The 16,755-nt window shown below is 50.1% G+C and overlaps 1 protein-coding gene across 1 annotated transcript in view; it reads left to right on the top strand.

The window, feature by feature from the left end:
* Clstn2 (calsyntenin 2) overlaps nucleotides 1–16,755 on the top strand; it is a gene marked incomplete at its 5' end in the record, with an annotated part of 372,930 nt that overhangs the window by 350,987 nt on the left and 5,188 nt on the right. The window contains 4 exons of the mRNA XM_013029893.1: nucleotides 3,305–3,467; nucleotides 9,908–10,074; nucleotides 14,467–14,615; nucleotides 15,845–16,062. Coding sequence (XP_012885347.1) covers nucleotides 3,305–3,467; nucleotides 9,908–10,074; nucleotides 14,467–14,615; nucleotides 15,845–16,062 — 697 coding nt within the window. The remainder of the gene's footprint in view (nucleotides 1–3,304; nucleotides 3,468–9,907; nucleotides 10,075–14,466; nucleotides 14,616–15,844; nucleotides 16,063–16,755) is intronic.

Here is a 16,755-nt window from a genome sequence, read left to right as displayed (position 1 = left end):
TCAGTGCCGACTGGGTTTACCCATGATTTACAAGCAGTTGGGAATTAAAATTCTTTACTCCCCTCTGGGAAAGGTCACTTTGCCACATTTCCTTCTGTCCTGGTTGAACTATGCCTGAACACATTTACTTCTCCTACTTCTGGCTGGATCATTTGTCAGTTATCATCTGACCCTGCAGGTCTTAGCAGATGGTCAGTGGCGGTCTCCTTCTGACCACAGATTCACATACCTCCGCCCTGTGCCTTTGGATGTTGGAAACATTAGGTCTTAACCATTTTTGCAGACTATATTAAAATGGGAGACTTTTCAATTTCCTAGGATTTTATTTATTCCTTTATTTTAAAATATTTAAGGTGTCAAGGTACATTGCATGAATGCACTCACATTGTGTGGGTAGGAACATAAATAGGTGCAATGTTTTGCAGGAAAACAACTGATATGTATCAAGGACCTTAAAAACAGCTCCAGCATTCGATGCAGTAATATCATTTCACAGGAGTCTTTCCTAAGGATACAGTTGGAATTATAGACAAATGTTCATGCACATGTGTAATAGCTAATAATGAATAACTGGATAATAAGGGGATGATTACGTTATTAAGATACCCATGAAGCCGGGTGTTGGTGGCTGATGCCTGTAATCCTAGCTACTCAGGAAGCTGAGATCAGAGGATCACGATTATTTGGCAGGAAAGTCTGAGACTCTCAGCTCCATTTAACCATCAGAAAACCAGAAGTGGCGCCGTGGCTCAAAGTGGTAGAGCACTCGCTTTGAGTGGAAAAAGCTGAAGGACAGGACCCAGGCCCCTGAACCAAAACCCCACAACTAACCATGAGAGGGGGGAGGGGAGAACAGGCAAACTTTCATAGAATGTAAGAAATACTATAAATAGGAAAAAGTCCAAAAAGTTTATACATGCATATATTTTGAGACCAGTGGGCGCTTGGGATATGCTAATGCGGGGAAAGCTGCCACCCCTGCATGGCGTGGTGTAGCTCGGACCCCACGGTCACGGTTTTTACAGTGTAGAAGGCCCCTAGCCGTGGAGCCCCCAGGGGGAAAAATATAATAGAGGGGTTTCTGCTGCTGTTGGGGACATGAGATTATTTTGCTTCTTCCTTAGAAATCTCTGTCTCCTCATATAGAAAAGCTGAGTGTTGTGCTATAAAGCCAGGGGGCAGCCTTCCGTCTCCAGCAGACATGGCACGGGACAGCGCCAGCTGCTCCCATCAGTCAGTCTGGCCTTCACACAGATGGTGGTGAGGGTCCCTTGGGAACTGCTCCACTTCCTGCCACAGGACAGGGGCTAGAGTCACGGACACAGCTGTGTCCTCACTGGAGGGCTACCAGATGTGGACCCTGCTCCAGGCCGCTGCTTCTGCCTGGCTTTCCCAACCTGGGAAAGCCTCTTTGGGTTGGGGGGGCTTCTTTCAACTCCCTCTACTTAGCTCCCCACTGTTCGACCATCCCCATGCTCTTCCTTTTTACCAACCTGGGGTCACCCCACCCAGATACAGCCCAGCCCCACGAGCTCTGGACTCAGCCAGCCAGAGTCTGACCCAAGACACCAAATGTGAATGGATGTGTAAACTGAGTCAGGGCTTCTCACCGAAAGTAAGGAGACTTTGGGCTGACCTGCCTGGACTCCTCCCACTTACCTTCCAAAGTCCCCTAAAATAGTCAGCAGGCTAATGGGCTTCAAAAGGAGTAATTTTCTGAGACATGAGATAGGACAATATAAAAAGAACATTAAGGAAAAAAATTTCTTATTCCGAAATGAAAGGGAGAAGATCATTTAGCATCCCTGTTGGTGTTATCTATTCATGAGAAGCAGCACCGCCAGTCCAGAGGGGCTGTGGGGGGGCTTTGATGCCCTCACCTTGGGGTCACCTTCATGCAGAACTCATCAGTCTCCCCTGCCGCCGATGGCGGGGGCCATGGGGGCCGGAGGAGGACTCCACAGGGTGCTGGGAGACGCAGAGGCAGTATGAAGGGCAGGGAGTCCAGCCGGACTCCAGGCGTGCACTCGGGGCTCGGGGGAGGGGACACCCCTCCAGTCAGGCCGCCTTTGGCGTTTCCCATTCTCCTTCGCTCACCGTGGGCCACGCGGTTTCTGTGGAAGTTCATGGAAGGGTTCAGTCTCTGGAGATGAGGGATGACCATCCTCCTGAGACCGGGGTAGCCGGTGTGAGGGGGCCTGTGTGTACAGAGTTCCTTGTACCACGTCCAGGCGGGGACCCGTTGCAGCCCTTTGTGCCTACACAGAGGTTAACTCTGTCTCCCTCAGAATTCATTTTGCTGGGGCCAGAAGAACTATGAGTTGACCCTTGCTTCTCTGACAAGCCTTCATACAGCCAAACCGAAACCCGTGTACCACTCCTTAAAGAGGATTTAAAAATTATCTAAGTCCAAAGGACGGGGGGAGGGGGCGCCTCCATTTCCCTTGCATACCCAGCGTCTCCTGTGTGTTCATTGCCTTGGTTCCAGCTCCTAATTCTTTCCTCCTTCCTCTTCTTTCCTTCCTCCTCGTCCTCCTCCTCCTCCAATCTTCATCTTCCTTTCTACTCCCTTCTAACAACTTTTTTTAAAGCCCCATGTATCCCCAAACTTAAGGTGTGTGTGGGGGGAGGACTCATTTGAGTTTCTTTTGCTACTAAAGAATGAAGCTCTACTCAAAGCAAGTTAAACTTGTACCTACCCACCTGTCCATCAAAAATCTGCCAGCATAGACAGCTGATAGTTCCGTGACCAAAATCATCTGTCCACAATCAGAGTCAGCCCTCCACACCCACAGGTCTGGCAGCTGAGGATTCATCCAACCACAATCACAATTATTTGGAGAAAGAAATTGTACCTGTATTGAGCAAGAACAAGTGTTTTCCTTGTCACTATTCCCTAAATAATAGAGCCTGGCAGGGACTTACATTGCATTTACATTGTATTTGGTATTGTGAGTAATTCAGAGATGATTTGAGACGTACAAGAGGGTATAGGATCTATATTATTTTACATAAAGATGAAAGCATCCGCATAGTCTGCTGTCAGCAGGGGGTCACGGAGTCAGTCCCCTGTAAGTTCTGACATGTGCTCATCTTCTCCTGACAATGGGATTCTCAGGGTGGCTCTTGTCACCCTGTGTGACAGCAAGCTTCCGTGACCTCAGCAGAGGTCACCCGCCCTCTTCCCTGAGTGCTTGGGGTAAAACTGTCAAACCAGAGATGTCTTCTTCTCCTTTCATAATTAAAAAGGCCATTGGGTGTCGAAGGTACACATTCAATAACAAGTGTTGCTTCTCTTCATTAGATTTGTGACAAAGAGTGGCATTACTACGTCATCAATGTGGAGTTTCCTGTGGTCACCCTCTACATGGATGGAGCAACGTATGAACCGTACCTGGTGACCAACGACTGGCCCATCCACCCCTCTCACATCGCCATGCAGCTGACGGTCGGTGCCTGCTGGCAAGGTAACCCTACGGGGGCTCTTCTTCCCTGCTCTGTGCTCTGTGGAAGATACAGCAGAGGAAAAGGAAATGCAGTGGCATAGCGTTAGCAAGAAAAGCAAACCCTGCTAGCTCACTAATGAAACCGAACTTAGAAAAGCAAGCATAAACCAGATGCTAACCCTGTGACGAGAGCTTCAGCTCAACATGTAGTGTCGCATAGTTGCCTCTGAGTTGCTGATGCTCTGTTATTCTGAAACCTCGGAATCTTGTGTTGGAACCCCCAGTGGGCTCTGATGAGTGCTGTGCTGGGTCTCCCCTCCTCTTCCCCAGGCTGCCCAGCTCCCCTCCTCTATTCAGGGGACACCACCATAGCCAGCCCTGTCGGCAGGCTGGGAAGCCACAGAAGGTCCTGTCAGGGTTGGCTCGGCCCTGAGCCCCGCCCTGGTGTCTTAGCACCAAGGCCCAAAGTAGATCCCAGAGCCCTCCCATCGAGGTCTCTGCTCCTTTCTTTCTCCAATTCCGGAGTCCAGGCCCATGTCCTGAGCCAGGCATTTCTGGCTCTCTTTCCAGATGTGTAATAGTTCTTCCTTGCAGTTCGCTGTGGTCATTTGTGTTGTTTTGGCTACTTAGTTATAAATGAGGTGCCTGAGGTCACTTCTTGGTAGAAATCTTTATTATTAGTATCTTCAGGTAGCTGTGCACAGGGCTTCAATTTAACATATCCATCTGTCTACACAAGGCATCTTGGTCACGCCTCCCTCTTCCCTGAACTGTCCCCTCCCCACCCATCTTGTCAAGTTTCCCAGTTCCATTTTGACGTAAGTACATTCAGTACTGTGACTGCATTTCCCATCCTTCCTCTCTCCATTCGTCAGCTCCCCCATTACGTCCCACTCCTGCAGTCCAGACAAGTTCCAGCTTCCAGGTATTCGTTTCCTTAAACTGTCCGTTAATTACTCAAAGCAGTGACCGCCATGGAAACACACCCATGCACACACGGTAATTCAGTTTGATTGTGCATCTATGGATATGGCCTTGTATGTGTGTTAGGTCTAACGTCCACAGAGTAGAGAAAATGTGCACAATCTGTCTCTGAGCCTTACTTCACTCAGTATGACATAATACTGTTCTCTCTCATGGAGAGTAAAATCCATTGTATGACGTTTTTTGATCCATCATAGGCTATCTGGGCTGTTTCCATGACTCAGCCATGGTGAATAGTGCAGCATTGAACATGGATGTGCAGGTGTCTTCACTCTAGCATGGCTGGGTCACAGGGTAGTTCTCTTTTTAGTTTGTATTCTTTGAAGATGCTAAAAAAAAAAAAGAGGGGCTACAGTTACATGACTCAGGCAAAGCGTCCGTTTCCTCTTGGACAAGGCCACCCTTCTCTCATGCTCCGTTTTCCCCTCCCTTCCCCACCACTAGTTGTAGAGCTCGTTTTCAGCATAGTGTCTAGTGAGTACCACTGCAGCATTTGTTCACCCTTTGTTTGTTCTTCCATTTCTGTGCCTCCCCTCATACTCCCAAAGACATAGACAAGCAAGACAAAAAAGAAAATGAAAACAGCAAAAAAAAGGGGGGAATCTTGTTTCCATTTCCTGGAGTTCATTTCATAAATGTTCTGTATGATTAGAGGCACATGGGCATTGCACCTTTCTGGACCTCTCCTAAGAGTGTCTTCCTTTGGTCTGTGTATGAATGCCTAGGGACCTGTATAATTTATTTTCAGTTTTGTGAGGAATCTCCAAACTACCTTCTATAGCGGTTGAGCAAGTTTACATTCCCATCACAGTGGACTGGAGTCCCTTTCCACCCACATCCCCACTGGTCAGCGACTGCCTATATTCCTGATGCTGGCATTCCCATTCTGCCTGGGGTGAGTGAGGTGGAGCCTGTATCTTCTTTATGGTTGAGGGGCTGAGTATTTCCTCATGTCTGTTAGCCATTTTTACTTCTTCTGGGAAGTCTCTATTGAGCTTGTTTGCCCATTAATTGGGTTGTCTACTCTTTGAGGGTGTACTTTCTTAGATATTAATTAGGCCGTTGTCTGATATATAGCTTTTCTCCTTCTACAGGCTCTTGTTAGCTTGTTAACAATGTCCTCTGCCATGCAGAAACTTCTTAGTTTGATGCAATCCCCTCTGTCAATTCTCTATTTGGTTTGCTAAGCCACTGGAACCTGACTGAGAAAGTTCCTGCCTGTGCCAAGAAGTTCTTCAAGTCTACATTGAGGTCTTCAATCCATTTTGAACCATTAGGTACAGGGTGACAGGGATCCAGTCTGTTCTTCGCACGTTTCCATCCTCCTTTCTGTTCCTTCCAACTAAACCCAACCCTGCAGGGAACCCTCAAGACGCTGACTTGCTCTAGCCTCTGTGGTCTCCACGCATGCCCTGATTCTCCCCCTGTCCCGGGACTCGCCCTCAAACACAGACGGTGCCCTTTCAGGTCACTGTGCAAACGAGGATGGATGCCAGTGAGGCTTTAGGATAGCCTATAGAGACAAGTTCTAGAAGATGGAGCTGGAAATGCGGGCAGCGAGAGCCGCCTACTGCACCTGGGGCAGTGGAGCCTTGGGGACTCGGCCTGAGCAGAATGGCAGCCACTAGTGTATTCTAACAGCTCGGAGTGCCAGTACCGTGGGGTTCTAACAGTACGGGGGGGGGGGGAGATCCATTAAAACCCTTTAAGATGGACTTAACCAGGTGAATAACAGCTCGAAGGAGAGGAGGAGAGAGGTGGCTGCCAGTTGGCTTAGACTTGCTCAGGGTTCCCTGGCATGGGGATGTGCACAGAGCAGAAGGAACAGAGAGAGGCCAGAGAAGAGCGTGTGGGCAGCCCCTGGGTCCCCAGCGCGCCTCTTCAGGGACAGGACTTGGTGAAGGCCTCTTGCAGCGGGGCCTGGTGCTGGTCCTAAGCTTGTGCTACCCGCTCTGTGTGGAGCCCCAGGCCTCCATGTGAGCCTCCACTGCCTTGGGACCTGGGGGTTGGGAGGCTTTCCAGGGGCTTTCCAGGTCTCACTTGTGGAATTTCCAGTGGGGGTTGGACACTGGAAATAGAAGCTGATTTGACACAGAACAGCACTGGAGGCATCCGCGGCAGCGCTCGCCTCCACTGCAGACAGAGGGCCCGGGGAGCCACGCGGGGCCCTGAGGGTCAGCACACACGTCCAGGTCAGTCTCCTGCCGGACACTTGAGGATGTGCCGTCAGCTTACTTAGAGCTTGGTCTAATGTAGTACACATTTCATCCTGAAGGCTGGGGTGAAATTATCCGGTGTCCCCAGGGCTGCTGCTGGCACCTGCTAGCACAGCCTCCCTGCCTTCCACACGGTGCACCGAGGACAGGACGGCTTCGGGATGCGAGCCAGAATAACCACCCCACAGCCACGCCCCGGGGACCACCAGGCCTCTGGTTCACCAGAACCTCCCATAGGAACTCCGGAACAAATATTGAGCCCATGATTTTATGAAACTGACCGTGTGAAACTGGAGAACAGCCCATTGCGGTTCATACTGATATGCACGCACGCACGTACACACGCACGCGTGCGTGCACACCATCCCCTGGAGCGGGGCGGCGGGAACCTCCGTTCCCCTTCTGGCCCAGTTGCAGGGCCGAGAAAATGCAGACGATGGATGGTTTGCTGAATTACGTTCCTGTTTTGAAGCTGTGTGGACACAGGTGCCTGCTCAGTCTGACAACAAATAGTGGGACGCCGCCTTTTACAAATAATACAAAGACGGTCGGTAGGCCTCAGAGTCGGATACGGGCTGCGCTCAGCTTGATGTGGACGGAACCAGGCTGAAAGTGCAGTGAGTTGTGTCTGGAAACACAGCGTAGCTTATTCTGAAAATCATGTTAATTAGGAAATTTGACCACAGTCCTAAAGCTAAAACTATGACGTTGGTGTCCCTTGAGACACCTGGCAGGAGAAAAGAGGCGACCTCTGAAGAGAGAGCGCGAGCCCACGTCTCCGCACGGGTTCCTTGGCCCCTTGCTGGCACTGTGCCGGCCGCCATGTTTGGATGGTTGGCAGGCAGCAGGCCAGATGGACTTGCCACCAGATCTCATAATAACCTGTGATGCAGGACTGGTTATGATCCCGTTTCATTGGATGCGGGGAAGATAAGTATCGTGCCCATTAAGTACACTGCTAGAAGCCCATAGCCAAGGAAGACTAGAGAATTCTGGGATCTGAGGTCAAAGCACTGGCCTTATCCCCAGCAACTGGACAGAAGGGAGGCTGAGACTCCAGCAGACACCGGAGTACCCAGAGGAACCCCCACCTTCCTCTTGTCGCCTGGCTGCTGAAGTCTTGTCTTGCCTCCTGGACTGGCTCTCGCTTCCTTCATCTGGGGAGTCCCTGAAGGCCGTACTCTAGATGATGTATGAGGGAGCGGCCGGCTCTATGAATTTAGGTCCCGACGGTCGGGTCATCCCCCAGTCGCATGTTTTGCTCACTGTAGTGCCATATAAACGTTTGCGAGGAAGGCAAGGGACCTGGTGCAGGAAAATGAAAAGGTTCGGAGTGCCTGCTGAGGATGTGTCACGACCGGCCAGCGTGACAGATCATTTTTCTTTTCAAGTCACCTGCAACCTATAGCTACGTGAGCATCCATGCGGCTGCGCGGGGACAGGGTTTTAAAGCCGCAGCTCTGAGCGGGGAGGGGGTCTGTGACACACTTGGCTTCGTCTTTGCATTCCACTAGGGTTGCCATGAGTGAAATGAGAAAATAAAAGAAAGCAAGAAGTCAGACAGTGCTATCGTTTCCATTGCTCAAAACGGATTCCGACCATGCATGGAATTGTGTTCTTGGAGGGCGCCCCGCCCAGCAGCCGTACCCTGAGCAGCCAGTCCAGCAGGGCAACATGGCTGCCCTCCTTCCCATGCATTCTTATAGTAGCAGCAATGGGAAGGGAAGCAGGAAAGACATCTTATCCTGAACGCATTTGTGCAGGGGGAGACTCGCACCGCACGGATCTTTTGCCAAAAGTGATGCTGCTGCAGAAGCTGCATTTGCAGCGAGCAGGCCCCGCCCAGCAGGTGAGAGCGCTGGCCAGATGGACATCAGGGATGATAGCAAGGGGCAGAGAACAAGAAGCCACAGTGCCACCAGTCTGCTGTCCAGCAGGCAGTGACGAAGAGGGGCCCAGGCAGGGCGCAGGGTACCAAGCGGGCACAGGAGGCTGGGAAGAATAAACGAGCCAGCGTGTGCAAAGAGTCGGGGCAGCCTCAGCCCCTCAGCTGGCTCAGGCTCGTCTTCATTAGCATGAATAATGCATGAGTGATCCCTGCCATCCAGGAGAGAGACTTAAACTAATAAATTACAGCCGTGTGCAAAGAGTGCGCCTGGGGGGGGGAGGGAGAGCAGCAGGGAGAGAGATAACAAAGGGGGGTGCAAAAGGTCCCACGTTGAGAAGTGACGTTCACAGCTCAGGGGTTCCTAACCTTGACTCAACAAATGATTCCCCTGAGAGGCTTTAAACACCCCCCTCCCCTTCAGTCACCTCTCTGGGAGTGAGAGCAAGCCCCTCATCCCACACGCTGGCTGTGGAGCCATTGCTGGCAACCAGACATAAAATGACCGCATGTGAACCACTCACCAGCAATGCCAGGTGAGGAGGGACAGAGTGCCAGGGCTCAGAACAGGGAGCTAAGGGGGCCTCGAAGAACTGCAGTTGGTCTAGCCTGAGTTCTTGGATGGGGAGAAGTGGGGAGAAGTAAACGAAGGAGCCTCGCAGGAGACCAAACCCACACGGGAATTTAGTAGGAGCAATTCAGTGGGAAGGGAGACACTGAGCAGTTTCTATTGAAAAGCCGAAGGAATCATTCACTTCAGTGGAGGATTAGAGTCAGGAGTCAGGCACCAAGAAGTAGAGTAAGGTCCAGATACAGAAGCCATGTGTCCAGGGAGCAGCTGGCTACCCGCCCAGGGCTGAGACAGACAGCACCCAGGGGAAAGCCTGGCCTCTGTCAGGCCTGGACAGTGTGGCTTGCACCGTCGTGTTGCTTGCTAGAAATCGGCCCTGTGAAGAGGCAGGGGAGCCCGTTTCTTCTCGATGGAGCCGTGGGCAGAGCCAGGGAGTGACCCCTGGGTTGTCCTCCAAGCCAATGGAGGCCGGCTGAGCTTCCACGGCCTGGCCAGGGAAGTAGCCAGGCTGGGGCTTAGCCCAGGCCGCCTTCCCTCTGCGTCCCGCGTCCACCGGCCACGCAGACACAGGCGAAGCCTGTCCCTGGTGAGGAGGGTGGCAAAGGCTGCCTAGGGGAGGTAGATGGCCCACAGTGGAGAGGCCTAGCCTGGAACCTGGGAAGAAGGGTTGTCCCCAGGGGGGACCCGGTGCAGGGTTGGTTTTCCTCCCCCAGATTTCGGGGATGCAGTCAGCACGGGCTGGTGCCTGCAGAGGGTGATTCCCACCCAGTCACACAGGCCAACCCAGGCTTGTGTTTTCTTTCAGGGGGAGAAGTGGCCAAACCACGGTTTGCTCAGTTCTTCCATGGCAGCCTGGCCAGTCTCACCATCCGCCCTGGCAAGATGGAAAGCCAGAAGGTGATTTCCTGCCTTCAGGCCTGCAAAGAAGGACTGGATATTAATTCCTTGGAAAGCCTCGGGCAAGGAATAAAGGTAAGGAAGGAGCTGACACCACCCTGATAAGAGACTGATTTATGAGACTGCAGCAGCCCCAAGCCCAGGCCGGCTTGAGATGGGGCCAGAGCCATGCAAGGTGGGCAAGCCAGTGACTGTGACCTCTAGGATGGACTCTGCTGCCATCTCCTGAAACTTAGAATCAAGTCCTTGGGTCTGACCAGCCCAGCACACTCGAGTCCACAGGTGATCAACAGCTACCTCCAAAGCTGCCATTGTTAACATGTCTACAGAGCTGTCCTTTGCTTTTACCTAAACAACTGCCCGCAGTAACACATTTCAGAAACCCCATTAAGAGAGAAAGGAATGGGAACTCTATAGATTTATTACATAAACATATATATGTAAACATAGTCACATCAGCAAACATTTCATCATATATATGATGAAATATATATAGTATGTTACATTATACACAATTATACATCTAATTACATAATGTATGAATACAATTGGTGTATATATACTAGGTATATCACACATATTAGACATGTGACATGTACGTGTGTCTAGTAATACATTGTCTAATATGTCATCTAGGATGTAATATATCTGTGTATGTATGTCTAATATATAAGACATATGTCTAATATATATTAGACATACATATATATTAATTTATAGTATATCTAAATTGTAATATAGTACCATGCAACTTTATACATTGTCCATTATGATATATTACCCATGCAATATCTCCTATATTACCCATTTACTACTTGACATCTTACCATGTGATATCTCCTATATTAGATGTGTAATATATAGCTATCCTCTATTACCCATGTAATATAGAGGATATTACATGTGTGATATGTCGTATATCAGATGTGTGATATATAAAATATTGTATAGGTGATGTGTGATATTAGATGTGCAATATAGTACATATTAGATAAGTTATATATTACATGTGCAGTATATTATGGAAATGCAATATGATTTTATTAAGTAGGCAATATGCCATGTATTAGACACGTAATACAGAAGATATTGAATGTGTAATATAGGACATAATTACATAGGTGCTATATTACGTGGGTAATATGTCATATATTTGATGTGTAATATATGAGATATTATATGGGCAAGATGTCAAATATTACATGGGTATGTAATACTACCTATGTAATATGTCCTATATTACACATTCAATATCTTCTGTATTACATGTCTAATACATGGCATATTATGTATATATACTGCACATGTAATATATGACTTATCCAATATGTACTATATTGCACATCTAAGTAATAGCACACATCACCTATGCAATATTTTATATATCACACATCTGGTATGTGACATATCGCACATGTAATATCCTCTACATTGCATACCTAATACATTAATAGTCACATTTTATATATCTGATACATGTACATTACACATGGTATTCTCCATCTGATATGTGGCATATCACATATCCAATATACAATATATTTTGCACACAATATACTGGTCATGTAATATCCTCCATATTGCACATCTCTTATATGACATATTAAGCATGTAATATCTTCTGTATTACATACCTGATATACTAATAGTCATTTTATATACAGCATAGCTAATATACAATATATTACACATGTAATATCTTAATTAGCTAATATACAATATATTACACATGTAATATCTTACATATTGTCTACATAATATTGGCCATTTTATATACAGCATATCTAATATACAATATATTACACATGTAATATACAGCATTATCTAATATACAATATATTACACATGTAATATCTTACATATTATATACATAATAGCCATTTTATATACAGCATTATCTAATATACAATATATTACACATGTAATATCTTGCATATTATATACATAATATATTGGCATAGATATTTAAAATGTCTAATATAAGATATATATTAGACATGTATTTGATATATAATATCCAGTTCTTTGCTAGGTCCTAGGAAACAAAAATGTTTCCAGCTTCCTGTCTCCAGGGAACTCAGTGGCCCGTGGACCTTTGTACTCAGGCCTGTTGAGCCCTGGCATTTCCTGAGGGTCTCCAGGGCCAGGCCCCGCTTATCCTACGGCATTATGGATAGGCCTTGGTGGGACACCCCCTTGGCAAAGGTACCATGGATGCTCCCACTGCCCACATCAGGAATTGAAGGTAACCTGGTGAGCATGATTAGCCATGTGGGGTTCAGAGCATTCACTCTCGAGAGAAGGTCAAGGGGAAAGTGGAAGGAGTTCAGAAGACAAAATCAGCTGTGCAGCATAGCACGTGCACACATGTACTCACACACAGAGCAGGTTAAGACTTGTCATTTTAAGTGCTGCTCTGACCTCCTCTGTATGGTTTCCTCCACCCAGGCAGGCCTGCAGTGATCTAGTCTCCAAACCTCTCTTTTTTCCAGTACTGGGTTTGCTGCCTGCCTCTGAGCATATCTGCTCAGCTCTGAACCATCCCAAGGGGCCACGGAGTCACAGAGTTCAGCACCACAGAGCAAATGATCTGTACTGAATGTACAGTTCTGAAACTATTCAGAACCATGGCTGTACTGAATGTACAGTTCTGAAACTATTCAGAACCATGGCTATTTACTCCTAGCCTATAGAAGAGAAGGTGCTAAAAGAAGTGACATGAGACTGTGGAGTGCGGGCAGGGGTGCTAACCTGGCTTTCCACTTGTTCAAACCCAAGTCTCTACAGCCAAGCCAAGAACCAGAGCACCACCTGTGAGAAGTTAGTAAGACACAATTTACAGAGCACCGTGGAGGGCTGTTTTACGTTCATTATCTCTTCCTCAAAACAAATATTATGACCTCGTTCAAAAATAAGGGGACTGGGACTCGGGTTTGCCCGAGATAAAGCCATGCTTTTTCCCTCACACGCACATTCCTGGCTGTTTCTCCAGCACTGCTAGAGTCTCGGCTCTGTACTGTGCAATAGAGAATGTTCTGTCCTGGCTTTCCTAGCCCCGTCCCAGCCATCCTCATTTTCCCAGTGTGGAAAAGGAAAGAGCAAAACTCTGGAACAGGAAAGTTCTGGGTTCAGATACCCAGATTACCCAAATACCATCCACTGGCTTCGCCATGATATTTGAATCCCTTTGATCGCAGTACTTGGAATATAAAGCAGATTCTGTGTGATGCTGTGGGAATATATCCTTGCAGCAAATTTAATAGGCGCTCAGCAGATCACAGGTCCTTTTGTGATGCCGTACTTCTTACCTGCTCCAGGCAAAGGGAACTGGCAGGTGTTTAGGGGAACTGGAAAAGTGCCCCGAGAGCCCCAGACAGCCAGGGCAGTGGCAGGAACCAGCTGAGCCTCTGGGAGAGGTGCGGTTCTGTATCTGTGGGCACAGAATGCTACCAGCCCCAACAAGTCTCCTGCTTAACCAGAGCCCCATTCACGGAGCAGGGACTCCTGTGTGAACGACGTTGATGGTGGACCCAACTCCGTCCTATGTGACTTGGAATCTCTGGCAGCCAGGTGGGGGTGTAATGAAGACCTGAACTTTCCCAGGGGCAGCGGTGGGCTGCGCCCTCTGCTGGTGGCCGTGGGATGTGCCAGGGGCTTCCTCTCAGCTATTTTCCCGGGGAGGGGGGGGGCGGGGGGGGCAGGGGGAAGCATGGCAGAGCTGAGGAAATGTCTGCGGGCCCTGTCGACAGCACGAGAAGTATCAGCTGCAGGACAGGTGGTGTTGAAGGTTGGAGATGTCAGGGAAGGGGCAAAAACAACTCCCATAGCACAGGTGGTTTTAGGGAAATGACCTTGAATGTTCTTGAATCAGTTACTTCCTCAAAATCTTACTGATAACTTCAAGTGATTCTTGTTGAGAATGTGTCAGGAGCAGTGCTCTGGCTGCTGGGGTTCGGGGTGGGGGAAGGGAACAGTGGTCTCTCTGGAGAAGCCCTCACTCGGTGAGGGGATGCCGGATACGAGGGTGGAGGACGGAATGCACCGGTAAGGAACCCGCTTGGGAGCAGAGCATCTCATGGAAAGCGTGAGACCCAGGGGCAGAAGGCCACCAAGGGAAGAGTGAGGTCAAAGACTGCAGGGTGGACTAGAAGTAGCTCAAGGCTACAGACAGAGCCAACACCCAAGTTTGGGGTTCAGAGGTGGGAGTGGGTGGTGTGGGCACCCTCTGCCGAGGCCTGGCTTCCAGGCCACGGTGTCTGGGTTTTCAGAGTTCAGCCCTGAGACAGACCAGTGTGGGCAGGATGCCTCATCGCTGGAGGGTCCACACACACCAGACAACTACCAGGAAGTGCTGCGGATGTGAATCATGAACCCATGCGGTTTCCCTCGTACTGCCCTGGACAGCTTCCAGCACGCTCTACCCACTGACCCCTACTGTCCTCTTGCAATTCCCGTTCTGTCTTCCAGTACCACTTCAACCCCTCGCAGTCCGTCCTGGTGATGGAAGGTGATGACATCGGCAACATCAACGGAGCCCTCCAGAAAGTCTCCTACATCAACTCCAGGCCGTTCCCAACAGCCGGAGTGCGGCGTCTCAGGCTCTCCTCCCAAGTCCAGTGAGTGGCCGGCAGCGGGGCCTTCAGTTAACGAGGCTGACAATGCTGCTGTCACCGGGCTCTGTGTAACTCTCAGTGCTTTCTTGGCTAGGAAGGGGCCTCCGGAGCTGTCCCCAGGAGGTAGAAATAGTGCCGCAGGCACCCAAGGAGGAAAGGGTCTCAGAAATCAAGGAGTGGGGGCCCGGGAGAGGTGCCCCACAGGAGGAGGCAGCTCTGCCCCACAGAGCGGAGCAGGAGAGCCAGCTCCCCGCTGCAGCCAAGAGGGGGCCCAGACTGGCCATGGCCTAGCCCCAAGGCCAGACTACTTTCCGGGGCCAGGGAAAGGGGTAGAGGCGGCAGGAAGGCATGGAGGAGGAAGGTGGAAAGGCAGCAGGAAGCTGTCGTGGAGGAAGGTGGAAAGGCTGGGTAGGGGACCGGCCCAGACGGGAAGATGGCTGTCTGCAGAGCTCAGCCAACTGTCCCAGGCACTCACCTGGCTCTGGCCTCGGTGATGAAGCCCACGTTGCTATCACAGTGCCGGGGGGACTAAGGGCACCCAGTCAACGAGAGTTGGCTGTCCACACTGAGCTCACACCGCGACGCGAGCTCTGGGAGGCTTGTTGGCTGGAGTCTTCCATGTTGAGTCCGTTGCTGTAGGGTAGAGTCCCTGCTTCCCCATTGCAGACGTGAAGAAACAGGTTCGTGCTGGCCAGGAGCAGCCCAGGAGGTCCAGGGCCCCCTTCCTCTTACACTCTGGCCTGATCCTGGCTGCCCTCCTCCGTGGGGGACACCAGGGCAGGAAGCGTAAGGGCGGCAGCCCCTGTCTCCAGAGGAGGTGCATCTTTGGGGCTCCCTGTTACTGAGGGAAGCCAGTGCCAGAGCGCCTAGCTGCAGTGGGAGAACCTGGCCCTGGGGTCTCATTTAGCAAGGTTGCTATAACAAACCAGCTAGACAACAATACTAATGCACATAACAAGCAGTTGCTATCTAATTAATATGGTCATTGATTACTTTGTTAAAGGATAATGAAAGCTTTAATGGCTGCTTGTTGCTCCCATAGAAAATTCTCCTTCCTCTCAGGAGCCAGTCTTTTCAGTCCTTGCATGACTAATAGTTTGGATTATAATGCAGCTTTAAATCCAAAGCTCTGTTACAATCCTCAGAGACTTCACAGACAACGTGTCCTGACAAGGACTAGGGGTGACAGATCCCCTTGTCTGCGCTTCATTTGTGGGGGGGTGTTTCCCCAGGTGCTTTGGCGAAGACGTGTGCATCAGCATCCCCGATGTAGATGCCTACGTGATGGTCCTGCAGGCCATCGAGCCCCAGATCACCCTTCAGGGCACAGACCGCTTCTGGAGACCCGCTGCCCAGTTCCAGAGTGCCAGGGGAGTGGCCCTCTTCCCCGACATTAAGATCGTGAGCACCTTCGCCAAAGCCGAGCCTTCAAGTGACATGAAGACGGCAGGTACAGACGCTTGGGGTTGGGGCCCCTGAATTCTCACAGCCATATAGCTGGCACTTCAGGATGAGCTCACTGTGGCACTGTGATAACCCAGATAAACACCAGGAGGAGGGCGGATGGCTGAGCAAAGCGTGGCTGACCCTTCCCATCAGTCGGGGGCTGAGACAGGAGCCCAAGGGAGGCTTTGTCCACACAAGGTGATCTGGCCATGGGAGGAGGAAGGACGCCTCGGGCTCACAGTGGGATTCTCCGAGAATCATCCCAGCCAATTGGTTTCTGCTTCCCTTCCCCTCCCCACAGCCGCCCAAAGATCCTGTAGTGGGCATGAGCCATGAGCCATGTCGTGCGCCAAAAGAGAACTCAACTTTCTCCTGACACACAGGGAAGTTAGGTCTCGTTCAGCAGCGGCTCTGAGCTCTCAGGAAGCTACCGGGCCATTCTTCCTACCAGTTTGCTTATGGAGAAGGTAGCTCAAGGAAGAAGGGTCTTAATTTTCATCTGTCAGGGAGAAGCCATTTCACTACACCCGCAACTGCAGGGTGTGATGGTGGGGAAGGGAGGAGGGAGGAACAACCGTTTTGCTCCTGGAGGGAGGGGAGCTTCAGGGCATGAGGCTGAAGATCCATCGACAACTGTCCTTTGCTGTCTCTCCAAGTCAACTCACCCTGCTCCCTCTCTCCACTCTGAACGCCAGGG

This window comes from Dipodomys ordii, unplaced genomic scaffold (assembly GCF_000151885.1).
Source record: "Dipodomys ordii isolate 6190 unplaced genomic scaffold, Dord_2.0 Scaffold124, whole genome shotgun sequence".
Taxonomy (NCBI): Eukaryota; Metazoa; Chordata; class Mammalia; order Rodentia; family Heteromyidae; genus Dipodomys; species Dipodomys ordii.
The sequence above is the reverse complement of the archived record's forward strand: the minus strand, read 5'-3'. Positions and strand labels throughout refer to the sequence as shown.